At 41.1% G+C, this 27,606-nt stretch overlaps 1 protein-coding gene across 1 annotated transcript in view; it reads left to right on the top strand.

The window, feature by feature from the left end:
* Positions 1-5,687, top strand: part of RNF165 (ring finger protein 165) — a 182,526-nt gene extending 176,839 nt beyond the window's left edge. The window contains 2 exon segments of the mRNA XM_044681645.1: positions 4,713-4,819; positions 5,400-5,687. Coding sequence (XP_044537580.1) covers positions 4,713-4,819; positions 5,400-5,517 — 225 coding nt within the window. The 3' untranslated portion in view covers positions 5,518-5,687.
* Positions 5,688-27,606: the final 21,919 nt, after the last annotated feature.

Below are 27,606 nucleotides of genomic sequence, written 5' to 3'. Positions count from 1 at the left end.
CTCTCTCTCTCTCTCTCTCTCTCTCTCTCTCTCTCTCTCTCTCACACACACACACACACACACACACACATATATATATACATACTACCTATATCTGCTTCAGAGGATGCAACTCCTCCTACCCCATCCCACTCCCAATTTTTTAGTAAGCATCTTTTATTGAGGCCCAGGGATCCTTCTTCCCCCCTTTTTCTGTGTCACATACTTCTGTCTTCCAGTCATCTGACATAAATCAGCATTTCCTTTTGCCTCCACATTCCCCTTGCTCTTTTTGGTAGCTCTTATGACCCCTTCTCCTGGAGAGATACTGTGGTGACTTGCTTATTGACCACTCCTGTTTGCCTTGCTGGGTGTTCAGTTGCTGGGGGCTCCTGAGGGAGACTTTATTTATTTATGGCGATCTTCCCAGAGATGAGTCTAGCTTGCTTAATTGCCCTTGATTGGCAATTAGCAGCTTCCTGTCAAAGCCTCAATGTCTCTAAATAAGACAGAAAATTGGAATACTTTCTACTCTGAACAGCATTCATAAGGAGGTAGGAAAAGGACAACTGAGTTAGTAGAATCTTATAGTTGGAAGGGGCCTTAAGTCCAGCCTGTATCTGAAGAAAGAATCCTCTCTACAACATTTCCAAGGAATGGTTAATCAGTCTACACTTGAAGACTTTCAGGGATTAGGATCTCACTACATTTTGAGGCAACCAATTCTACTTTTGGAAAGCATTAGGAAGTTTTTCCTTTTGTGGAAATGAAATCTATTTTTTCTCAAACTTCTACATGTTGCTCTTGGTTCTTCCTTTCAGGGTCAAGTATCTTCTATCTGATGATTTTTCTAATACTTGAAGACAATCCTTCTAGTATTTCTCCTTTCTAGACTAAGTGATTCCAAATCCTTTAACCAATTCTCATATGGTATGGTCTCTAGTCACCATCTAGACTGACCCCCTCTGCCTATAAAAATATGTCAATACCCTATTTAAAATGCAACACCGAATGGAAGACAACCCTCCAGGAATAGTTTGACCAGTGCAAAGTACAGTAGGAATATAACCTCTCTTGTTTTATACACTATTCTTCTATAGTAAGTGCTTTATAAAAGATTTATCATCTATCCATCTCTCATGTACCTCTCTACCTATTTATCTACTGAGAGAGAGGAAGGAGAGATAAAGTAAAATGCAATGAATTGCAGGGTGAAAATTATAAGATTGTGGCTGGAATGAAAGGAAAAGAGTTCCAAAGAGAAGGCAGAAAGAGGAGAAAAGAGGAGAAAAGAGTAGAAAAGAGCAGAAGCTGAAAGAATGTTCCTGGGCGCTCTCTCTCTCTCTCTCTCTCTCTCTCTCTCTCTCTCTCTCTCTCTCTCTCTCTCTCTCTCTCTCTCAGAATTCTGAGAGAGGGGCGGCTGGGGGTGGGGTGGGGGTTAACAGCCACCCCAGAGGAGGAGTTTGGGAGCAGTGAGAGAGGACATCTTCTGGACTTTGGTCTCTCTTTGATCCTGCTTGTGCTTCTTTGTGTGATCCTACGTTTGGTTCCTGTCTTTCCTTGAGATATTCCTGCTAGCCAGTTTTTGATCTAAAGTGTTTCTACCCATGAGACTTTGAGAGAGGAAGCCAGCTTGTCTTGACCTAAACTGTTATTCTACCTCCACAGGCACTAGCCTGCATCTTGGTGACCAGGCCATTTTGGTCACCAACCTTGATTCAGCCAATTTGCTCTGTTACCTTTACTGAAACTATTTGGAGAGGCTATAGACTAGGAATCTAGGATAGGGATATTTTGGGGGAACATAGAGAAGTCAGGAAGGGTGTGAAATAGCTTGGAAGAAAAAAGAAGCGAGACTTGTGAAAGTTCTTAGTTTTGGGGGTAAGCATAGTTTATTAGCCTAGGGAATCTCCTTGGCCCTCCACCCTCACCTGGGTTTTATTGTTTTAATTCTTTAAACTGATTGTTAATAAGAATACAGCAAGTCAGATTGCATTTTTGAGAGTTCCAGGCTTGAGGGTAGCCTTCTTGGCCTCTGTGCCTGGGAGGAAACTGCACCAACAGACTTTTGATTTTACCAACCTTGTTTAGTGGCAAAACTCATTCTTTCAGTTGGCCAAGCCAGCTTAGGTTCAAATTGGGTCAAGCTGAGGAGATTTTTAAAGGGAAAAAGCCATTTTCCATTAAGTGAAGTTTTGGGCCTAGTCAGACCTGTCAAGACAGCAGGAGTAACCATCTTGAGAATTGGTCCTCAGGCTCAGAGGAAATCTATCTAGCGACTGGGCTGACCAGTCAGAATAAACCCAACATTTCTTATTGAAGAAAATTAAAGGGCCAGTTTTAAAAGACATTTTTTTACTGTCTGAGGTTTGAAAATGACGAAGGTCCAGAAAATTGTTGTGATAATGGGTGTGTTGACATGTCTGTACCAATGCATCTTGATCTGTTATAATCTAATATTCATAGATATCCCTGATATATTGTACTTTCTATTGAACATCTATGTTAACATAAAATGGTTAAAAATGGAAATGGACAAGGCAATATCATATCTCCCAGTGATGCTTGTGTTAATCTACACAGTTATTGAGATTTATTTCATTGGCAAAAAAGTTTTTTTTCAAAATACTAGGCAAAAGGGCTGTAGGAAAGGATGAAAATGAGTTAAGACTGATGATAGTGACACTGAAGGAAGGCATGGAAAAGATGGAACAGAAACTAAATAAAGTAACTGGAGAAATTGAGGCAGTAAAGAATAACAAGGTAGAACAAAAAGATAATGATACCCAACTAAATGCAAATGAAAACCAGGGTATTAGAGAGCCAAACACTGATGCAACTTCCTTGCTCCCATTGCGTGACTTGAGTTACCTATAGCCAGAAGCAGGGATAATTCATGTAAAAACTCACAAGCCTTTTAATACTGCAAACTTTTGATTTTACCAACCTTGTTTAGTGGCAAAACTCACATTCTTTCACTACCAACCTATCTATTTATCTACTTATCATCTCCCTATCAATCACCTATCACTAATGCCTGCCTACCTGTCAGTCTATTACTTATCTTCTACCTACCTACTTATCTATCTACCTATCACCTACATATCTATATTGCCTATTTCTCATCTATTTGTCTACCTAACTACCTTTTATTTTTTTTTTTGAGACTAGTTCTCCCCATTTTGCCCAATCTGAAAGTACAGGTACTGTTCATGGGCCCAAACCCTTTATTGATTGGCATCCTTTTTCATTTCTACCTGAGCCTATTTGCCCCTGTTTAGTTAATCTGGTAGCCTCTTTTCTTGTGGGCTCACTATATTGATGATTTTTTTAGTGTGGACATACAATAGGCTTAGCCCATTTCAACTCATAACTCTCAAGCTCAAGAGATCTGCCAACCTCAGCCTCCCTAGTAGTTGGGATTGACTGTTCACTCACATTGAATTACTAGTTCCCTAAAAACCCCACATCTTTTTTATATAGGCCATTTAAAGCCATATCTCCCCATTTCTGTACTTGGGTAACTGATTTAACCTTCCTGGGTTTCGGGTTCCTCATCTGTAAAATGAAGAAATTGGACTAGATGGCTTTTAAGGTCTCTTCCAGTTCTAGGTCTAGGATCCTATGATTAACGGTATAACATGGCAACATGTTAATTTAGAAACTAAAGCAACATTAGGCTATGGTGGGGGTTGGGGATGATATAGATAGATAGACAGATAGATAGATAGACAGATGGATGGACGAATGGATGGACAGAGAAGAGGGAGGGGGAGGGATAGAGATGATAGATAGATGATAGACTAATAGATTAATAGAGATAGATGATAGGGAGATTGATAGAGTTAGAGATAGTTGATAGATAGATAGATGGATGGACAGATAGAAGGAGGGAAAGGGAGAGAGATGATAGAGAGATAGATGATAGAGAGATTGATAGAGAGATTAATAGAGATAGATGATAGAGAGATAGAAAGATTGATAGAGTTAGAGATAGATGATTGCTAGATAGATAGATTAACAAGGTTATCAGTTTAAAGGCTATGGCAGTAATTTGGTTGTGAAGTGATGGTTTGCACTAGGGTGCTGGCATTAGAAATGGAAAAAGGAGTAAATTTAAGAAAACTTTATAATAATGTATAAGCCACAACTCCAGAAATGATTTACCAAGGCTCTTGATTTTTTAACCCAAAAGCTGCCTAGGGATCAGAATAAATGAAATTGTTCTCTTTTCCCTCTATCCTGGGGAAGCAGTGAAGGCTTCCTGTAAATAACATTCTGCTCATCAATCAATGATGTACTTACAATGTGCCAGGCATTGTGTTAAGCAGTTAATTTGAGTTATGCAATTTGACTAAAACCAAGGAAAGAAAAGAAGAGCTGAGAACAGGATAGGCAACCTATAGAAGTCCATTGGCTTCAATTCCTGCTATGCCAGGAATTTTTTAAAATTGTTATTTTTTCCCTATTCAAAGACCTCAAGGGAAGAAACCCATTTTGAGGAAGGGCTTTAAAAAGGGCTGCTGGTTCACTGAAGGAGACTCTTCCATCCCTATCATATGGCACCCAAGGAGTGAGAAGAAATGAAACTAGGGGAGAGGAGTGGGAACATCATCCCTGATCCAAGGGGAGGAATATGGCTGGAGAGTGAAGGGCTTTACTTAAAAAAAAAAACACAAGAACCACTGAGTCTGCTTTTGGCTAATTAAATCTTGCCTGTCCTCTTCTAACAGAGAAGACCCCAAGAAGGCAAAGGCAAGAAGGAAGATGGGGAAGAATCAGACACGGATGAGAAATGCACGATTTGTCTGTCTATGCTTGAAGATGGAGAAGATGTGAGGTATGATGGGAACCACTTTGGTCCCTGTTCTCCACTCTTGGGACATGAAGTCATCAAGTTGGTACCTGTCAATCTTATCTTTCTTGCTCTGTGTGTGTGTGTGTGTGTGTGTGTGTGTGTGTGTGTGTGTGTGTGTGTGTGTGTGCTCGCGCACGGGTGCACAAACATTGGGGAACTAGAACATGAAGGAGTAATTTGATTTTGGTAAGTTTGGGACAAGAACTTTCCTTCTTAATCAGTCAGCCTGGGAAGAGCCAGGTTGGAAGAAGTGGATCACACAAGGGTCTTTCTAGCTTTTGTTCAATTCAGCAAGCATTTCTTAAGTCCCTCCTAGGTGTAACACTTTGTTCTAAGCTCAAGGGATGAGGATACAATTGAAACAGGCTGCCTGCTGGGAGCTTCCTTAGCTTCCATGGAGAGTGGCCAAGTATGTTTTTTGGATGAATTTCCATTTGCCCCCTGCCCGTCCTCCTCCTCCCCCTCCTCCTGGGGGTTCTGACATCTTGGCTCTGGGACAGGCAGTGTACCCCTTCTGCTGGTTAGTTTCAGAGCTAACTCAACGCTCGCTCATCTCTTACAGGCGTTTACCGTGTATGCATCTCTTCCACCAGCTGTGTGTCGACCAATGGCTCGCCATGAGCAAGAAATGCCCCATCTGCCGAGTGGACATTGAAACACAACTGGGTGCCGACAGCTGAGGTGACAGTCCGCCTGGCAGATGCCCCACTTTCCTTCACCAGGTCCCCCGACGGCCATAGCCCTTGCAGCCAAACTTTGCCTTCTGAGCCATTTGATTTAAAGGAAAAGCCTGCAAGCACATTTTGCGGAAAGAGGAATCGGTGGTATCAGCGTCAAAGGGATAGGAAGGAGGTCCCACCCAGCCCGAATGGTCACTGCTCCACGTGCCATGCGTGGGGGGAGCTGGCCATTGCCCAGCCAGGGGGGCGGGAAGGGGGGGCCCACGCTGCTGAGGATTTAGATGTGATCTCGAAAGTACTAGTTGGATAGTCTGGCCCCTCAATCCTGTCCTTCGAAGGATTGTATATATACCTCTCGACTACGTAGAAACCATGTAGGGGTCTCTAGCTATTTCTGTGGATGGCAACCGGAGCATGTTAGCTTAAGAAAAAAATGTCGTGTGTGGTGCTCTAGTCATCTTGTGGTGGACATGTTGCTATTACCGAATTTGCACCAAATATTTCTCATCAAGTCCCTTGTTTTGGTGCCTGACAAAACTGACCAACGACAGCCCGAATCTTCCCATCTTTAGGAGAGAAGGAAAAAAAAGGTACAAAGGTTAAAAAAAAAAAAAAAAAGCCAAATCCTGTTTACAGTGAAAAGGATGATTCTTCACCCAGGTCTGGGGGGTGGGAGGGGCTTCTCGTTCTTTGTGTTGGTGTTGTTGTTTTGTTTTTTATTTTTGCTTTGATCATGTTTACAGTGTACGGAGCGGTGGAAGGAGGAGGGGCATCTGGGAAAGAGATGGGGACGGGAAAGGATCCAGTGGGAACAAATTAGATCCCTCAGGATCCCTCAGGATCCCTACCTGAGCCTCCCACCTGTGGTGCTGGGGTTCAGGGTGGGCGGCCCTGGGGGAGAGGTAGAGAGGAGAGAGGACGGTCCCTTTTTGAGGGAAGGATCCTGAGCTCCTGGTGGCCCTCAGAGGAGCAAAGGCTTGGCTTCAGGGCTCCTTCCCCAGTTTCCCCATAGGCTAGAGAGAGGCTGGCCTTCAGCTATCATAGCTTGCTGCATTCCCCAGAGCCCAACTGCTATCGCTCTGTGTTCTCCCCTCTGCTGCTCCTTGCCTCGAGGCAAAGAGGCGATTTAACCGCTGCCTCCCTATGCAAAAATAAATAAATAAATAAAAGTAAGTAAAACGTAAAATAAAATAAAATAGCATAGATAATTAGTAGCTGGTCTTGGCCAAAGTGTTCTCAGCTGCTCCTCTGAGAGCCCCGGCAGGCACTCGAGGAATGATGGAGGCTCACGTGCCCCAGGAGGCTGGGAGAAGGCCAAAGCTTGCAGCCTGTCCTCTATGGTGCCAGCCAGGGTGGAGCATCACAGGCCATGAGATGGTACTTGAACTTCCTCGGGTCCCACCTGGAGAGACAGAGACTGGGCTCTGGCTCTGAGAGAATCTTTACTGGGAAACTGGGGGCCAGAGGCCCCCAGACCCTGCCTCCTCCCTCGACCTGCTTCCAGCAAGTCACGTCCCTTTTTTCTGTGCCTCAGTTTCCCCATCTGTAAAGCGGGGGAGAAACTAACCTTTATCCCAGCCCCCACTCCCTCTACCTCCACAAGATGTTGTGAGGATTAATAGCACTTCTGCTCTCTCCTGGGTCTCTTCTCAGGGTGGGGAAAAACTTGGAAGTTCCAAATGATTCCACCTAATGTTCTCCCACCCACCCACCCTGCACAAAGCCACAGCTTTTCTGAAGCCTGGAGGGAGCAGAGGGAAGGAAAGAGGGAGAGACAGGTGGGAACCCGTGAAGTTCCATCTAGCACCAAATTGCTTTTATTACTATTACTCTTATTAGTATTGATATTATTATCATTAGTTGGTCCATGCTTTCTTTTTCATGGGTGAGAAACACCAGGAATTAGGACATACCAAAAGGAGTGTGGGGGAATGATTACAGCTCATATGGAATTCTACGCCCTTCCTTTGGCCCTTCCTATTTCCTTTTCCCCCACCCATCTGCTACCCCTCTCCCACCCCCTTTTCTCCCCCTGCCCTTCAATAAGCAAAAGAGGACATGGGGAGAACGTGGTCTTGGTGTTGAAATGCACAAAGGACCACTGGGTGGAGGAGGGAGCAGGTTTGTTTTCTGTCACTAGAGCAGAAAACTTAAGACTAATGGGTAGAAGTTATAGGGAGACAGACTTCAATTCCATACAAGAACTTTGTAACAGTCCTCTGATTATTCCGCCATGGAAGAGGCTTGTTTCAAGAAGCATTGAGCTTCCCACTATTGGAAGTGTCCAAAAAGATAACTATCTGCTAAGGTTTTCCTAGAGGAGATTCCTGCATGGGATGAGAAGTTGGCCTGGATGACCTGGAAAGTCCCTCTAAAAGTCCATGATTCTATGGAGTGTGTGCGTGTGTGCATGAGTGCGTGTGTGTGTATGTGTGTGTGTGTTTTTTAGTGAGATATGTATGTAAAGTGCTTCGCAAACCTTAAAATGCTACTACATAAATGCAAGCTATTAATTTTAGTGCTCACTGTGAGTCCACTGTTATGCTAAGCTCTATGGGGGATGTAAGAAAAGAGGAAGCGGAAACATAGGTCCTGCCCTTAAGGATCTTGCAATATACACATTAGGGAATATTACTATACATGACAGTGTTAAAGGAAATGCCACATCTTAAAACAGCACTGAAGCCAGTATTTAAATAACAACAAAACAAAATTCACAAAACTGCCAGGAGGCTATCAGTACTTTCAGTGGGGAGGTTTGGGCTTCCATTAGAAGATAAGCAGTGTACTTGTCAGAAGCTAGGACCTTAAGGAAGGGCAAATCAGTCCCAAAGCAAGGACTCACACCTTGGGGCCATCAGAAGGAGATTGTTCTTTCCACCAGAGATTTCTCCTTGTTTTGGTTCCTTGTTCCAGTTAGAAGATATTGGAAGATTCAGGGGAGGCAATGGGTTAGAGTGGAAAAAATACTGGTTCATGAATCAAAACATCTGGCTTGAGCTATAACACTAAACGGCTGACCTTGGCTAAGTTCCTTCCTTGCTCTGTGCCTCAAGTTTCCTCATCTGCAAAATGAGGGGGTTGGACTAATTGCTCTCTAAGGTCCAGCCCAGCTCTGACTCTCTGTGATTTCCCCAAGGCCAGGGCATCTTTTCCCAAGCTAGTAAGGTGCCCGTAGAGTCACCACCTGCTTCATACCAGGAAGTTGTAGAAGGTGACTTTTTTGATGGGCAGGAACATCTGCTTAAGAGGCTGAAAAAAACAAAAACAAATTCAGAGTGAGTGGAACATAATATTTTCTGCCTTTCCTATTGTCCTTTCCCCCTCTTCCTTCCTTCCTCACGTTTTCTCCGGTCCCATCTATATATTCCTAGGGGCAGGAAACCCTGCTCTAGGTGCCAAGGTGGGGACTACCCAGAGGGCAACCCTTGCCTTGGAGGAATTTATCATCTGCCACTTGTGGAATCCCAGCTGAGCTGTAATTACCAGATTTCTCCCCAAGAGACCCCAGGTACTGTCTGGGGGGCCAGATGAGGCAGGTGAGGGGCCTGCTCTCCTTCACACCTGTCCCCCCACCCTAGCACCCTGGGTCCCTTCCATGATATAGGGAGAATGGTTGAGAGTCCATTTGGGCTCAAGACTCTCAGCCCCTGACTTGGAAGGTCTCTGGAGTCGGTCACCGGTGATAATTTGAGAAGGAAGAGTGGAAAGGGGCCCGTGTTTCCTTTCCCTCTCCTCCCCAGGGACTTTTGTGGGGAGCTGGGGGTCAGAGGGAAGCAGGCACAGATACTACTCCAACGCCAACATCTTAAGGAGAGGAGACCATCTTCAGTCCTTCTTCTGCTCAACTCAAGGGCCTCAGACCCTCGACTGAGAAGCATGAGTGCCTTCTGTGGCTGGAAGCTGCCCTGGGAATGAAACTGGGGCCCCTTTCCAACAGCAGCCGAAGCCACAGCAGCAGGCCCCTCTGGGACTCTGGTCAAACCAATGCCAACGAGCCCAGCAGGGCAGGGCAGGCGGAGGCCGAAGGGCCCAGGGTCCACAGTACACCTCCCCTTCACCAGGACCCTTCCTTCGTCCCCTCCAGAGCCCAATGCCCAGTCCTGCTGCCCCCCTGAGGCAGGGCATCAGCTCCTCTGTTCCCAGCACCCTAACTCCATGCAGGTGTTACTAACTCTTTATGCCTAATGAACAAGCACAGTTTTTTTTCCAGTGGTGATGAAAAGCACCACCCAGACTCTTTCCTGAAGAAATCCCACTCGCTCCCTCCCCACCCTTTGGTGGGGGAGCCTTGCCCCCCGCGGCGCCGTAGCAACGTCTGTCAGGTCCCCCCTTGCCCGCGTTCCATCTCCTGTCCTCGCATAGAGCGAATGCTAGAGCGATTTCAGCTGATAGAAAAAAAACAAAAAAGAAAAAAAAACAAACAACAAAAAACGAACAAAAAAAACACACATGGCACGTTGCTAGTTTACAGGGTTTTGTGAGTTTAAATGCCTTATATTTAACAATCATAATTTATGACTAACTTGTAGATATTGTGGGTTCTTATTTAATTATTTTTATAGTTGTTTTGCATTTTTAATTATAATTTATTTATTTAGAAAGGATACTAATTTTTTTTATTACTCCTATTACCTCATTTTGGCATTGTTTCTGGGAGTGGAATGCTTTGCATGCATTGGTACGATGAAAACCGACTTTGACCACAAAAAAAAAAAACACAAAAAACAAAAAAAAAACCCACAAAATTTCGCTGAACTTTATCTCGTCCCAAATCAGGGTGTGTGATTGCAAACTGTCTTACTGTGGTGCTGGCCTCTTTGGATACATTCCATTCAAAATGCAAACCTTTGATTCTGTATGCTGTGATTTAGTGGAAAACTGCAATAGAGTAACCGTATTTAGCACATATATAAATATGATTTGCACTCAGCATCAAACTGAGGTAATCCTTTCACTCGCTTCCCTCCGGGTCCCTCTGAATATGGACCTCTGTTCTCCCCCACCTCCAGCTTCCTCCACCCCAAAAGCAACCCCAAAGAATCCTGTTGGGGAAGGTTTGGGAGGCAAGTCATAGCAGGAGGCCATGTTGGGGGAAAAAAAAGGGGTACTTTAGGAAATACAGGCTACCACTCTAGGGGTCCTGTCCCATCAGCAGTCTCTAGCTTCCAACAGAAGTTTCCTTTTGGGGAATGCAATAGAATTCCTATTCAGGACTGGGCACTGTGGGGTGAGGTGGAGATTTTGTGATCTCATGAGCTTGCCAACAGCATAAAGGACAAAAGACAGGGGGTGCCAATAGTAAGAATATCCAGAAACCAAGCAGTGTAAGTGTTGTAGAATGTTAGGAGACCTGAAATCTAGGCCTTCCTGGCTCTGCTGCTAACTTGCAGTGTGACTTTGGGCAAGTCGTTTGATCTCTCTGGACCTCTCCATTGGAAAGTGAGTTGAACTAGATAATTTCAGAGGTCTCTTCCAGTTCTGACATTCTGTGTTTATAAGGCTGTGTCCTCCTCTTCTTGGATTCCTTTTTGGAGATCCCAACTCTCCAGAGAGCTGTTGGAGCTTATGGGGCACCCACCATTTTGTACCTAGTTTGCTTGTATTGGGCTTCTTTGGCCCTAGTAAAAGAGAAATTGTAAGCCAATCATTTTTCCAGTGAATTTGCTCAGTGTAGGCTTTCAATTTAGGTCGCTGGGGCCTCCAACCCCTCCATTGCTATAATAGAAAGTTAGGCTATTTCATTGTGCTGATAATTGCCTCAATTGTGTCCGTCTCTTTGACCCTGTAGACCAGAGTTTCCCAAACTATGTTTTATAGAACCATATTGGGTTCTATGAATAGGGTTAAAAAAAAAACCCCATCAAAATCCACGAGAAAGTCTTAAAGGAATATTTTGCCTCTAAAATGTTAAGTCTAAAATTATGCATCAAAATAAAGTGATTTTCAGCGTGAAAATAGGGCTAACTGGTTTAATATGGTAGCTCTAAATTGTCTTTAAATCCTCTTTTTTTCAGAGGTTATGCCAACATTTACATGGCCATATGGGTTTGGGAAACACTGCTGTCCACAATGCTTGGGGCTGGGAAGGGTGGGTGGGGGGTTTGGGTGGGATTCCACCTGTTTAGTGGACTTGCCTCTTGCATGCTGGCTTGTATGTTTTCAGTGGATTTGGAAGATGTTGGCAGGTTGGGCTAAAGTGCATGTCATAGAATACTGGGGTTGAAGTATGGGCCCCAAATGTTGTAGCTTGGTGTTTTTGTCCTGACCATGGAAGCTCTCAGAATTTTGGATGATTGGGCCTCCTTCCAGCTTGAAGCTTTATTTATAGAAAGTTAAGGGAATTGATGAGTGGGAGGGAGGGAGGGAGAGGGCACCCTAGCTCTAGATTCTATGATTCTATGACCCTATGAACTCATTTGTTGGCAAATTATGAGTTGAAATATGGCATTATGTTACCCCAAACCTCTCTTCCCTTGGTGACTTGGCTGGGCAGGTTTCTTGCCCTTCTCTCTGCAGTATAGGAAGGATGGTAAAGTCATGGGGAAGGACTATGGTTAGAGTTGGGGATAGACGGGAAGTTGAATTATTTGGCTTTGGGTGAGCCATCAGTAGTAGAGCCATTGGTTGTTGGGAAAGGAAATCTGGGCCAGATCTTTGGTATTGGTTAGCATATTGACCTGCCCCCAGTTCCATTTAATTGATAGGACACATGAGGAGTTGTTAATACTCTTGAGGAGAAGCACCTACTTTCAGTACCAATTTAGATCCTTCAGGGATCATGGCAAGAATTCAGGGTGACATCTTTAAGACCTGTACCTTTGACTCCCCTTCCCCTTTCCCTATTTCCTTCCTTCCTTTTTCTTTCCCATTTTTTCTTCCTTTCTCTTCCCTCCCTTTCTACTTTTTCCCCATCAATGCCTCTTTCCAATAACTAACAACCTCAATTCAAGGTCATCATGGAGGGAGAGCAATTAGGAATTGGGACAAGTGGGATTCGTATTATCACCTTACCACCTAAAGTCCGTGAAGCAGCCAAGTTAAGAGGCCTTTCTACCAATTATTGAGGGGGTGATGGAGTTTATGTGCTATGCCTCCCCCCCATCCTCACCCTCACCAGCTTCCTACATCTCCCACTAGCCCAGCTCTGCCTTCCCCTTTGAAATACCATCATTACTGTGCCAGACCTGGGGTCCAGCCTCTGGGATCTCTTCTAGGTAAACTGGCAGATATTATAACAAATCCTGTCAGTCAAAACTCCTTTGATAGGTCCCAGATGGATTCACCTTATATCAAACAATGTTTTCGAGCAGAAGGCATTAAAGCATGGTACCTTTTGTGCTTCTTTGGAAGTTGGTACCTAGAACCCAAGCCAACACCATTCACCTTTGCCTGTTCTGGTTCTCATTGTTCCCCCATACCCCAGTTACAGCCATCTTTATTTGTCCCCATTTCCCCTTCTGGTTCCAACTTTTCGCCTTGGAAACCATTTTTTTCTAAGGCTATAACTAGCCTCATGGGGGGCCCAGGCGAGTGAAAGGATTATCATTGGTTTTGATTGGTTTTTTTGGTAACCCTACTGCTGTTCTGTTCTGTTGTGCTGTGTGACATTTTGCTACATAGACTATTTTATAGCAGAAAGCTAGAAGAATATTTATTATGAATATTAAAGCAATAGTGCATCAAGAGACGGAGACATTAGGAATTGTGTAAATGCTTAGATTCACTTTTGGTGGATTTTTTGTACTTTATTTATAACTAATAAAAAACAAACTGCATTGCTAACTACATTCCATTCGTCTTGGGTGCTTATTCCTAGGCACATCTACTGAGGTCAAGGACTCAGAAAGAATCCAGATTGTCTCTTCCATTTTCTTGGGATTTGGGTTCAATTTCTCACGTCAACATTGTTAGTCATTTATCTTTCTGTCTCCTGCCTTTAACACTTATGGTCTCTCTTTTTTGCTCTTTGGTTGTTTTTTTAAAAAAATATTTACTTTTGGTGTATCTGTCATCCATAAGTATCAGCCATATTTCTTTCAGACTATTATTTGTAGCTATTCAGGATTGGCTATTTTTTAGCTATCATCTATTATTTATTTCTGTCTATCATATGTATCTTCTAAAAGATAGCAAGGCAAAATAGATAGAGGGCTGGCCCTAGAGTCAGAAAGAAATGAATTAAAATTTTAACTTATATTAGCTATGTGACTCCCGGCAGGCTTTAGAACATCTCAGGTGCCCTTAGGCATCTCTCTAAGATAGTTAAGTTATACACCAGCTACATCAGTGAAAGGACTTTCCAGTCCAAGGAGTTCTCCACAATTTCAAAGTTGCAGGGATGATTTGCTGCCCTTTTCCTCACGCTCTTCTATTTATTTATAATTATCTATTTATTTCTATTTGTTGCTTAGAAACTTAAACTAGCCTTGTAGGGAGGCAACATAGAACAGGGGATAGACAATGAATTTGGAGTCAGAGGACTTGGTTATTTACTTTAGTTACTGAGTTTTATTTATTTATTTAAACCCTTACCTTCTGCCTTAGAATTGATACTATGTATTGGTTCCAAAGCAGAAGAGTGCTAAGGGCTAGGCAATGAGGCTTAAGTGACTTGTCCAGGTTCACACAGCTAGGCAATGTCTGAGACCAAGTTACTGAGATTTAGTTTCATGATGCAAGTGTTGGACTTGACTCTAAAGGTTCCTTTTAATGCTAGATCTCTCTCTTACAATAAAGAGAGGATAAAAATTAGCAAGTTCATCAAGTCCTGTTTATATTTTTTTATCATATGTAGTTGCCTTTTAAACCTATAGGTTTCTAGTTTATCACCAGTTCTCTTTAGCATTCTATTATAGGATTCAAATTAATATCCAATAACTGTAAGTATAAGATTTATTAATAATCACTTGAAGTAGAGGAAATAGAAAGATAAAAGGAAAGCCTGAGTGAAGAGAAGTTTTCCCAATAGGGGGAGAAGAGAGAGAGATGGGGCGGGGTTACAGAAACTTCATCTACAAAACATAAGGATATAGTGTGAAGATGAAAGTGGGATTCTGGGAAACGGAGTCCTGGGGTACAAAATTCTAATTACACAATCCTCCCTGTGATTCTAATGGAAACTGAGCATGTAGAAATCTCCCAGATTTATATACCTAGTTTCCCCATGGAATCAGTATACATAACCAGTTTATAACTCTAAAGATTTTTAACTAGAGGTACATACAATATTGCAGTTCCTAAGGGAGAAATTAGGGAAATAAGGAAAAATAATTTGGGGATAAGAGGGAAATAAAAGAGAAAAAGAACAAAACCAATGTTAGGTACATTGACCCTTTGGCATAAGAATGTACATTCAAAATAAATGCATTCACAATTCAATTTCACTACATCCCAAAGTTTCACTACACAATTCAATTTCACTACATCCCAAAGTTTACTCTGGATCTTTTGGTGCAGTGTGTGGTCTCTGCAGGCATCTTCATGGTGCCTTCTCCAAATAGTTGACTTTCTGGATTTGGGGAGGTAGCAAGTTTCTTATCCTAAAATTACTCTCTCAAAAGAATTTAAATTTTGCATTATAAGATACTAATACAATCCCCCCTGAAGAGGGTGTTGAAAAACACACAGATCACCCAGGGATGCATGGCTGAGTAATGAGGTGTATGAATCAATTGTCAAAAGAAATAAAAAGCATCAAAAAATCCAAATAAAAGAGAAAAAATAACTTCTGGATGAAGTATAAAATATGAAAGTCTTATGTGTAAAAATTTCAAGTAAGGAAAAATAAACCTATAACAGGTCCTTGAATCAGGGCCAGATAAAAGTGATTTATGTACCACAAGCTTGTAGTAGCTATTATGCACTTACCCAATAAGCAGCCAGGACTACATAAAATTGTCACACTATAAGAGATAGAAAAAGGACTAGATTTTGAGGCAGATGGAAAATAGCATTCCCTGGTCTGATTTAACCTTCACTCCCAGGGATAGGGAAGCCAGAATTATAGCTAAGCTGAGGTACCTTATCACAATGTGGCACAGGGAAGATCTGTGTTTGCTGTATATCAAACAGCTGCAACCTCAAACCTCAAAATAAGTTCAAGTCCTCTGTCTTGGCATAGAATCTTATCAATCCCACTGGGATTGGTTGGTCTCTTTGACCTTGTGCTCGTTGGCATTGTACAGATTAACTTCATGCTCCTTGGCACTGTGTAGTGGCTCTTTTGTGATCCCTTCTCCTGGAATCAGTCACAATCATTAATCAAAGTCCCATAATATTTAACAATCAAACGAAGGTTTCCATAGTCTAAAGCTTTTGGTTATGCATTGACAATAGGGCTAACGGACTTTTAAACTTATCCTAGTGAAAAATAAAAAGCCATTAATACTGGTAATATGTGCTTCAAGTACAAAAAATGAGAGAAAAAAGAAAACTCAAATACTCTATTGCATATACAAGGAAAAACAATAATAAAATAAATAAATAAATATATATATATATATATAGTTCACAATCAATGACACACTGCATCAGCCAAGTAAAGGCAGAATACAAAGGTTTCTCAACCGAAATTGAGATCCATTTCCTTTTTAACTTGGCCATGATTCACAGTGTGAGTGCCAATGATTTTCACCAAGTAACAGCTTTATAAAACAGTAGTGCAACAGGTAATGTACATTCAAAGAAGTACCAAAACCCCCCAAATCACAAAAGCCCATTTAATGACAACCGCAAACAAACCTGCTATCATTATGATTCACCTGAGTTTATAGTCACTTCCTGTGTGACATTAAAAAAACCTATGAAGCTCATGGATACTTGTCACAAGTTCTACAAATCTAGCCAATCTTTCAACCTTGGTGAAGATTTTTCTAACAAAGTCTATTATGGCCATCATTCCAAAATGTGGCAGGAGAGCCCAGGAAAAAAACAAACCTCTCTACTACTGCTGAAAATCTTTTGGGTCTAAAATGTCATCGAGAATCTAGATCATTCTGGTGGAAGGGTAGAGGAAGCTGAAGAGTTACAAATATAAAAAAACCTGTCTAGTGGGTACAAACCTGGGAAAACCTTACCACCCCCTAGATGAAATTATAAACCATCACAGGGTAACCAAGCCCCTTGGGAAACCTCCCTCCTCCAGTATGAGATTGTAACAGCGTAAAAAGCATGTCTTTATATGTCCCATCCATTGCAATGTGGAGGTGAGGACTACAATAATGAAAATCACTTTAGACTGCTCATCCATTACATTCTTAATAAATGAGGAGGTGGGGAATATAATAGTGCTATTGCACTTCACTTCAACTACTAAATGAACCCTTGTCTTTTGTTACAGAGTAACAAAAGTAGTACTACAAAGTACTACAAAGGTAGGCAAATGATCAGTCAGAGATAGTGTTGCTACTTGATATCTGAAAATCACTTCTGAAAACCCATTAAAATCAATTTCAATTCTTAGGTCATTAAATTCTCCAAAGGTTATATACAGGTTGTAACCAGTTTGATGAAGTCCATCCATCATCATCTATGTGACAATTAACAAAGGCAAAAAGGAACAAAAGGCCATTAAGGCAACATATGACCTTGATGGATTTGGTGACAAACCCAGCATCCATAAGAACCTATGGTTTTGCCACAGAAAATGGTATGTCCAAGTAGACTATGGGATTGGCTTTGGCCATGGTATTCTCTCCAGTTCAGGTATGGAAAATTACAAATAAAAATAGTAGGATGGTACAAGTAAAAACAGTGTAACAGAACATATAGCTCAATGATTCCCAAAGTGGGCGCCACCGCCCCCTGGTGGGTGCTGCAGTGATCCAGGGGTAGTGGTGATGGCCACAGGTGCATTTGGGAGCAGTGAATAACTGTAAGGGGGCGGTGGTAGTATGTGAAAGGAGTGCTAAGTAATATTTTTTCTGGAAAGGGCGTGGTAGGCCAAAAAAGTTTGGGAACCACTGATATAGCTAAATGGACAAAACACAATAGCTGAAAATGATTCAGTGTAACAGAAGATATTAGCTTAGGTTAATATGTGAACTTAACAAACAAACAAAATTAAATCATAAAGCAAATAATCAGCAAATACAACATATGTGACAGGATACAGGCACTGAATTCAAGAGTCCTTTTCTCCAATTCCAACAGCCGTGTTACAGAGACTTCTTCACTATTTGGAGGGGAACAAACTCAAACAGTTAATATCAATAAGGCAATGGGGTCTGTAAAGGCTTAAAATTCACCTCCAGACTCATTAAGGTTCCTTCCCTTCTGGAGTATCATCATCCATCTAGATTCCTTTGGTCACACCTCTTGGGTTCCCCATACCCACACTGGTCATAGTGTGGACAAACCCCATATTGGATATGTTGCAGAGACTGGACAGGCCAAAATGGCAAAGGGGTGTAGGGAGATGAATCTTCCCACTGAATCTCAGGATTACTCAAGCTAATTGCAAGGACCAGTTCACTCATGAATGGTAGGAAGAAAAGACATCCTAAAACTTTGCTAATGCACTGCTCTTTCATACAGTGGGCCATGCTTGTAATTGTACTTACTGTCTATAGATGGTGCTACCCTAGTATGTACTGGCTAAAGTTAAGAGGTTTGGAAGAGTAACCTTCCTTCCCCTCCCCACTAGAGGTAAGAATGCCAGGGGCCACATGACACCCCAGTCCCCACCCCCATAGTCAGGAGCATGGAAGCTCCCCTGGGTTAGCCAGGCTGGGGTTGAGGTGGATAGCATATAAAAGGCTGCTCCACACTGTGTTCACTTACTGAAAAGCGGCTGGCATAGATTTGAGACCTCCATGGTTATAGGGAGGGGTAGCTCAAGGGGATTTGGATCTCACCCTTCTGGCAGGAAAAAGAAGGTCCTTCCAAACAGCTTTCAGACCTTTGGACAAACAGTAGTGGTAGGGAGGCCTTGGCAAAAGCAATGGCATGAACTGCAATAGCTTGTGGACAGCAGAAGAGGTGAGAAGAGGTTTATCTGTTTCAGCCAGGAGTTCCAGGGCAGAGGGGGGGGGGGGGGCGGCAAAAAAACGAAAAACAAAACAAAACAAGAGCACCGTGAAAAGCAGCTTATAAGCAGGAGCAAAATTTATCTGCTCCCTATCCTTTACTCAAAGGCTTTCTTAAAAAAACAAACAAACAAACAACAATTCAAGGATTCTATCCCTTTGTGGCTTGCTAAAAATGTAAGATTAAAATTAATATCTAATAACTGTAAGTATCATATTTTATAAGATTTATTAATAATCACTTGAAGTAGAGGAAAAAGAGACAAAAGTAAAGTCCAAGTGAAGAGAAATTTTCCAGACTGTGATAGCAGGAGAAGAGGGGGGGGCGGGGTTACAGAAACTTTATCTCCAAAATGTAAGGACATAATGTGAGGATGAAAGTGGGATTCTGGGAAACAGAGTCCTGGGGTACAAAATTCTAATTACACTCTATCTGCCCACCTCAAAGACTCCTCTATCTGCATTAAGAATTAATATTTATTTCTACATGAGTGTTTCTCAAATTGTGTGGTCTGCAGAAACTTTGAGGTTTCACTAGGAAATGTGGGGGATGTCCTGAAATAAATCCTAAAAGTTGGAATTGTAACTAAGTAGAGACAGTAAACAAACTCATTTGGTTTTTGGTCTATGTCAGTAATGTGTCTTTAATCCATGCAGAGATTCATCAGAGATTGGATGAAATTGATCACGTGACAAAGAAATTGGTACCTTATTGATTTAGAGTCAATAACTAAATTAATCAGAAGATGCACAATAAATTACTGATCCATAGTCCCAGCAACATGAAAGTAAAAAAACCAACTATTTATATTCAAAGTACCTTCTTCTCATCTTCCCTCCCTCATTCCCTTATAATAGGGTGGCTTTAGATTAATGGCTCTGGAATCAGGAAGACCTGAGTTCAAATTCAGCCTCAGTCACACAAACTATGTGACCTTAGGCAAGTGACTTAATTTGTCTGCCTCTGTTTTCTCAACTGTAAAATGAGATACGAATATCAACTATATCCCAGAGTTATGAGGAAAAAATCAGATATTTGTAAAAGCACTTAGCAATGCTAAGGCAAGTGCTCAGTAAATGTTTGTTTCCTTCCTTCTTTCCTCTCTTCCTTCCCTCCAAAATTTTTAAATGAATGTCCATTTGGTATAATTGGGTAAAATGGAGAAGTTTAAAAACACAAGAAAGGTACAATGTAAATAACTAAGATTCTGATAATTAAATAAGACTACAGACCTAGTTTGACTATTGAATCCTAAAGAGAAAAAAAAATGCAATTATTACCTAGTTTAAAAAATAGTTATTGTAAATTCATCACAATCACCATGGTATTTATAAATTTAAAAATGTTTAAAATAGAATTGTAATGATCAAAATGAAAATTTAATGAACTGAAAATTTCTCCATTTCTATAAAGAGGAAAATGAAAATTTTTGTGAAGCTTCTTGATATAACAAATTCTCATTATCTCCAACTTAATATCATTAGATTTGAAATAAAATTGATCTAAAGGTGAGGTGTTTTTTTTTTGATAATTCTTATTTCACACAATGATTAGTAAGCATCTTCAAATTTTATTATTAGTAATAATAATAATTTCTGTGAGGAATCATTGAAGGACTTCCCTGTCACTGCAAAAGGCTTATGGCCCAGAGTTCTGTATAAGCAATATTCTATCCTATTCTTATCAAGAAGATAGAACATGAGTGAACTTCACAAGGTAGGTGGATTTTATATTTCCCAGCAGCTTTAGGTAACATTTTTGAAGAAATCAGTTCTCAGGAAGACACAGAGTTTAGCTAACAGATGATTACCCTTCACAAAATAGAACCACCAATGGGGCCCAAATGATTGAATTTGTTAGTAGCTATTTCCTGTTTAAAGGAATCTGCTAATATTCTGTCTTTAGGTTTAATTTAGCTCTCTGTAATATTTGTCTACCTTAATTATCTATATCTCTCACTCTGTTCATTTACTTGTCTAATACAAATGACACATTTATATTATAAAGCACTTAAAGATATGATCACATTTGATTCTTCAAATACCTTTTACAGCAATTGTTGGGGATGTTATCACCATTTTATGGACAAGGAAACAGATTCAGACAGATCAATGATCTATTCATAGTACTATGGAGGTAGTCAAGGTTAGAGGTTGGATTCTTATCCAGATCTCTCTTCCAAGTCCAAAACTCTATCTACTACACCATATTCTCACTAGATCTGTCTAAAATGGATTCTGTTCTTGATTGCTGTGTACCAGTGAATGAGATGCTTAACTTCCCTGGAATTCAGTTTCCTCATTAATAAAACAAGAAAGTTAGCCTAAAGAATTTCTAGGATCTTAAATCCACAATTCCTAGGAGCCATTTGCATCTCTCTCTTAACATGTATTTGTTGTTTGTTTTTCCCTCTGGCTGATTTCCCATGCCTATAGTTCCTTTTTGACTATCCAAGTTCTCTGTGATACACACAAGTTATCTTTTTGTTCATTTCCTGGGCAAAGTGAAATCTTGACTCTTTAAGAATTTGCAAGATTTCTACAAAAGAAGAACTGAATCTGACTTTTCAGATTTCTAGTATTTATAAAAAATGAATGCAATAAACACAGTTGTTGGATTGATGCTTAAGAGAACCAATATTTTTTCAAGACTGGTATGGTGAAGAGTTTACAGGTAACTATAAGCTGCTAATTACAAATAAATATCTTCTATTTATTAAAGCAACATGCCAAGGACCTTCACATAGAAAAAGCTTTGTTGGCCTATATGTTCCAAGGAAACATAACTCTTATTCTCTAAAAACATTCTCACATGTAGATTTTCCCCCTAAGTCAGAACATTGGCCACTCCTGCCTCCCACCTTCTCCTTCTCCATCACTTCAACACATACAGTGAAGTTGGATTGTCTAGTGCAGTGATTCCCGAAGTGGGTGCTACCGCCCCCTGGTGGGTGCTGCAGTGATCCAGGAGAGTGGTGATGGCCACAGGTGCATCTATCTTTCCTATTAATTGCTATTAAAATGAAAAAAATTAATTTCCAGGGGGCTAAGTAATATTTTTTTCTGGAAAGGAGGCAGTAGGCCAAAAAAGTTTGGGAACCACTGGTCTAGTGGAAGTCAAGAAGTTGCATGTAGAAATCTTATGTTTAATGAGGCACACATTTCAAGGGACCCCCCAAAATGTTTCTAGGATGAGAGAGAATTTAGAAATCCTTAAATAGGGCAAGATCTTCGAATGTACCAGTGTGTGGTTATCATCCTGATTAAATTGTCAATAGTTCAGGTGACAAAATAAAATTAGGACAATATGGTGGTTAGGTGGTATGGTGGTTTTGAATGTTGGGTCTGGAGTGTTCAGAAAGATCTGAGTTAAAAAAAGACCCGAGTTCAAATGTGGCCTCAGACACTGTGACTCTGGGCAGATTGCTTAACTTCTGTTGCCTCAGTTTCCTCAATTGTTAAATGGAGATCATAACAGCACTAACTTCTCAGGATTATTTTAAGGACCAAATGAGATGATAATTATAAAATGCTAAGCACAGGGCCTGGCACATAGCAGGTACTATGTAAAGGCTTATTCCCTTATTCTTCTTTTCTTCCTCCATATGCCATATGATAAATAATCTTGGGAAAAGTGCCATGTGAAGGTTGAAGGAACTGGGAATGTTTAATCTGGAGAAAAAAAGATCTATGGGTATATTTTTCTTCTTCAGGTATGTAATATGCACAGACAGTGTGCTTTTAGGTTTATGAAGTACTTTCTTCATCCAGATCCTATAAGGCAAATAATACAAATATTACTTTCCCAATTTTACAAGTCAGGAGACAATCTTTGAGCAGTGCAATGATGTGACTGAGGCTACATAACTAGGAAGTTCTGACATTTGAACCCTAGGTTTCTAGTTCAATGCCCTTAACATTCTACTATATCAGATGAAGGAAGGATTAAATTTATTCTGCTTGACCCCAGAGAACAGAACCAAAATAAAGAGTGGAGATCATAGGAAAGCAGCTTTGGACTCAGTATAAGGAAGAACTTCATGAAAATTGTAGCTATCTATATTGCCTTTAGACCCAGCCATCAGTCTCATCTACCTAATCTGGATTCTATTTTTTGCTACCGCTAATTACCTATGTGACACTGGGTGAATCACTTAGCTCTCTGGGTCATATAAGGCATTGAGTTCTCCATCCTTAGAGATATTTAAGATGAGGTTGAATGATTTATAAAAGGCATTCCTGCCCTGGGTAGGATGTTGAATAAGATGATGCCTAAAATCACTTCCATCTTTGATGCTCCATGATTCTATGAAAACTGAGTTCTTGACTAACATGATGCCAAGTCAGCTCCATGACCCCAAAACACCAACATGGGTTGTTGGCAGCATGAGATTTTAGTGAGACATAGGGAAGAACCTCCCTAAGAAAGAGAAGAGGAACAGTAGGATGGGATTTGGTGTCTCCTTCCTGAAATCAGTAAATCAGTCGATAAACATTTATTCAGTACCTACTATGTGCCAGGAACTGTGCTAAGTGCTGGGCATACAAAGAAGATAAAAGACACTCACTGACCATGGAGAGTTGTTAGAAGGAGCAATCTGCTGGAGGAGATGGAATGGAACGTAATCATTTATGCATTTGGATTGGTTGGCCTTGGCAAGGAGTAGGGTCCCCTCATCATGTGAGATGGGATGCAGGAGGTAGTGGCAGAAGGCATCTAATTGATGTGAGATGAGGAGAAGAGAAGAGAGATGGATAAATGGGCTCCATTTTTTCATTTGTAAGATTAAAATTAATATCCAATAACTCCAAGAATTATATTGTATAAAGTTTATTAATAATCACTTGAAGTAGAAGAAATAAAAGAACAAAAGTATGAAAGCCTAATGTAAAACCACATGGGTAAAATTTTCCTGCCTGGCTCTCTCACAACCTCCCCAAGCCATGTTCCCAGGAAAAGAGAGTGAGGGAGGAGCTACACAAAACTTATATCTTCCCTATGTAAGGATGTAACGTGAGAATGAAGATGAGATGCTGGGAGAGAGAGTCTTGGGAGCAAATCCAAATTACACACATTAAAAATGTAAAATGAGAGGAGGGCATATAGGTGTCTCAGTGGATAGAGAGCCAGGTCAAGAGATGGGAAGTCCTGGGTTCAAATCTGACCTCAGACATTTCCTAGCTGTATGACTCTGAGTAAGTCACTTAATCCCAATTGCCTGACCCTCACCACTCTTCTGTCTTGGAACCAATAAATGGTATTGATTCTAAGATGGAAGGGAAGGGTTTAAAAAAAGTGAGGCAAGGTTTTCAGCTGAGAGGGTGGTGGGAGGAAAAACTATTGGAGATTTGAAGAAGGATAGTTTGATCAGACTAGTTTGTGTTAAGTGCTACTCTGAAGTATGGAGTTGAGTGAAATCTCTTTTCAGACCCCAGTGCAAGGAGTGATTCTGTGACTTCAGGGAAAGGAGAGACTAATATTTATTGGGAAACCCTCATAGAAACTCAAAAGGGAAGAATTGAAATAGATTGGGAACTTTATGAATGGCTATGCTTCTCCTTTTTCTTACACATGGGCATGGCATATTGAATCATTATGTCAACCTTTGGTCCTTTGCCAAGAGATGAGTTGACAATACTAAGAAATACTTTTGAATGGTGGGCTTGGGAAGTAGATGAGGAAGAAGGAAGAGTCAAGGATAACTGAAGTTACAAACCTGGATGAATAAGAAAAAATAGAGAAACTGGGAATGAAGACAGGTCTTTAGGAGAAGATAAGTTTAATTTCGTATGCTAAGTCTGAAGTCCTAGAAGAGCATCTAGGTGGAGATATTAAAAAAGTAGTTAGGGGAGCAGCTCCCCTGCTTATCTTATGCTACTAGTCAGGGGTAGCATTATCACCCTTACTAGACAGATTATAGGACCACGATGGAAAATCTAAGGCCTGGGGCAGTTGGGTGGCTCAGTGGATTGAGAGTTGGATCTGGAGATGGGAGGTCCTGGGTTCAAAACTGACCTCAGATACTTCCTAGCTGTGTGACCCTGGACAAGTCACTTGACCCCCATCGACTAGCCCTTACCACTCTTCTGCCTTGGAACCAATATGTAGTATTGATTCTAAGATGGAAGGTAGGGGTTGGGGGAAAAAAGAAAGTAGTTAGAGTTGTAGGAATGAAACTCAGAGATGAAGTAGATTTGGGAATCATCTAGATAGGAGATTGACTGAAGTCACTGGAGTTGATGAGATTGTCAAAGGAGAGAATAGAGAGAGGAGAAAAAAGATTGCAGAAAAAGCCTAGGTAGAGAAGGATGAAGAGCTGGTGGGCAGAAAGTTAGAGCTGCAAGAGGAAAGCCATGAGAGATCAATGTCACATAAGCAAAAAGAAAAGAATATAAAAGAGGAAAACATAGCCGTATTAAATGCTGCAGAGCCCTCAAAGAGGATGAGGCCTAGAAAAATGCTATTGAAGCTGCTGGAAGACAGCAGCTTTAGCAACAGACTCATGGTGATGGTAGCACTGGCGATCATTAAGTTACTCACTGGTGGTAAGGAAGTAGAAAGCATACATTACTGTTTCCAGAAGTTTGGCAGAGAAGAGAAGGTTTAAAAAATAAAACCACAGATTGAGAGAATAGCACTCTCAAAAGAAGGAATTTATTCCTTTATTCATTTATTTATTTGAGCAAGAGGAGAGAAAGAGAAACAGAGCCAGAGAGCCAGAGAGAGAGAGAGAGAGAGAGAGAGAGAGAGAGAGAGAGGAGACAGACAGACAGACAGAGAAAATGAAAATTTGAGAACATCTATGACAAATGAGAAAGGCCCTGTAGGTAAAGGAGAGACTGAAAATAAATGAGCCATCAGTTATTAATGAAGCAAAGCCCCAGAGAAGACAGAGGGCTTAGCTTTAACAAGGAGTCTCATCTCTTACTTTGAGACAGGAGAGGAGAAGAGGATGGAGGGAAAGTATGGAGAGGTTTTTGAGATATTAGAGAAGATAGCCAAGGGAGCTCAAAGGGGAGGAGATAAGAAAGTGATAATCCTACTATATAATTTGCTCTTGTCAGTAGAGGATCATGTTCACTATGATTTAAGAAAGACATTGATAGAATGTCTAGAGAAGGCCATCAAGATGGTCAAGAGCCTTGAAGTCTGTAGCATATGAGGATCAATGGAAGGACCTGGGCCTTGGAAAAGAGAAGATTCAAAGAGGACATTATATTTTATTCAAGTATTTTAAGAATCCCCTGGTAGAAGAGATTAGATTTGTTATGTTTGGCTTCAGGGAGCAGGACTAAGAATTAAGTGGAGTTTGCAGAGAGGTTTTATAGCTTTATAGCTTTTTTTTTTAAGGCTTTATAGCTGGAAAAATAGAATTCCTAAAAAATAAAGATGCCCCAAAGTAGAATGGGCTGCCTTGAGGGCTGATGGTTTCCCTCCCTTGGAGGTATTCACTCAGAGGTTGGATGTTGACTTGATCACATATGATATAGTGGGGATTCTTGTCATGTATGGGTTAGACGAGATGGCCTCTGAGATCCCAAATCTATGATTCTGTGAATGTCTTTCAATCATCTCACTAAAGTGGGAGATCATGTAAGAGGCTGGATGGAGGTGGGGGTGGGGTGGGGAGGATGGGATCAGATTGAGGACATGAGGAAAGAAGGAAGATATGAAAGTTATTGTGAAGAATGTACTGAAGAGTCAATAAATCAGTGGTTTCCAAAGGACACACCAAAGCACACTGTCGTGTTTTGAGTTTCACTAGTTTTGCTGTGCATTGCATGGAACCAATAGCTGCATGCCCATAGGAGAGACTTCCAACCATCCTATAGCTTTGCCAATTTAAATATTCAGTGTGCCGCAATTCTTTGTGGCAAAAAAATAATATTGCTCCAAGAAAAACAACGAAAAGTTTGAGAACCAGTGTCATAAAGGATAAATAAAAGGATTGTCGGGCAGCAGCGAGGGTACAGTTTAGATTAGAAAGCATATACATCCATTGGACTCAGGCAGCTCTATTTTGTAATTTTTTTATACAGTATTCCAGCCATTAACATAAAGAGTTGGAACTACCCAAACTGGGAGTTAAGGTGGGAATGGCAGAAAGTCAAAGTATTCACTGAAATGGTTGACCATTATATCAATGCCAGGAAAGAAAGTAAGTCATGAGGCCTGAAAATGGATGATGGATTAGGACAGGTCTGAAAGCCATAGTAAGGATGGAAAATGAGTTTGGGAGAATGAAAGAAATGGAAAGAAAAAAGAAATCAGAAATTATTTAAAAATTCAAGATGTTGGAAACAAAGATAGCTAGCATTTATATAGCATCTTAAGGTTTACAGAACGCTTTACAGATATTATCTCATTTCATCCTCACAACCACCCTGGGAGGTGGGTACTGTTCCATTTTACAGTTTAGGGAACTGAGACAGACAGAGGTTAAGTGACTTGCCCAAGGCTGCAGAGTAGTAAATGCCTAAGGTCAAATTTGAACTCAGGCTTCCTGACCAGATCTAGCACTTCAATGAACTCCAAGTTCCATTTTATAGAACCTGAAAGAGGTAGAGTTAGAAGAGGGTCATCTAGATTGACCTTCTCATTTTACAAATGGGTGAACCAAGAAATAGTTAAGTGACTTAATGGTAAGGAATGGAAGGAACGTTAAGAAATTATTATACAACCAACAATGGAGGAAAACATTTAGGGGAATGAGATGTAGTTCTGACTGTGGCTGAGCTGGCCTTGGGCAGACTGTGGGGATATATTCTCTTCTTGTTCTCTACTTTATAACTCAGAAAGGCCTGTGATCTTGTCAATGTGGGTACTACCTCCCTTGGAGCAGAACACGAGGGCCCCAGGCCTTCTCATTTGGCATAATTCATCTTTTTCCATAAGTCTTCCACAAAACATGGTCCACCAGTTTTATCTCCTGTTGGCTACAAGACCAGTCCATTTTCTGCCTGAGGAAAAGGTCTATCCTAGTCTATCTTTTATATTCTAGTTCAGTGATGGGCAAACTGCATCCTGGAGACCAGATGGGCCCCCTGAAATGTTCTATCC

This window comes from Gracilinanus agilis, chromosome 1, assembly GCF_016433145.1.
Source record: "Gracilinanus agilis isolate LMUSP501 chromosome 1, AgileGrace, whole genome shotgun sequence".
In the NCBI taxonomy this organism is placed as follows: domain Eukaryota; kingdom Metazoa; phylum Chordata; class Mammalia; order Didelphimorphia; family Didelphidae; genus Gracilinanus; species Gracilinanus agilis.
This window is presented reverse-complemented; position numbering and strand designations above follow the sequence as displayed.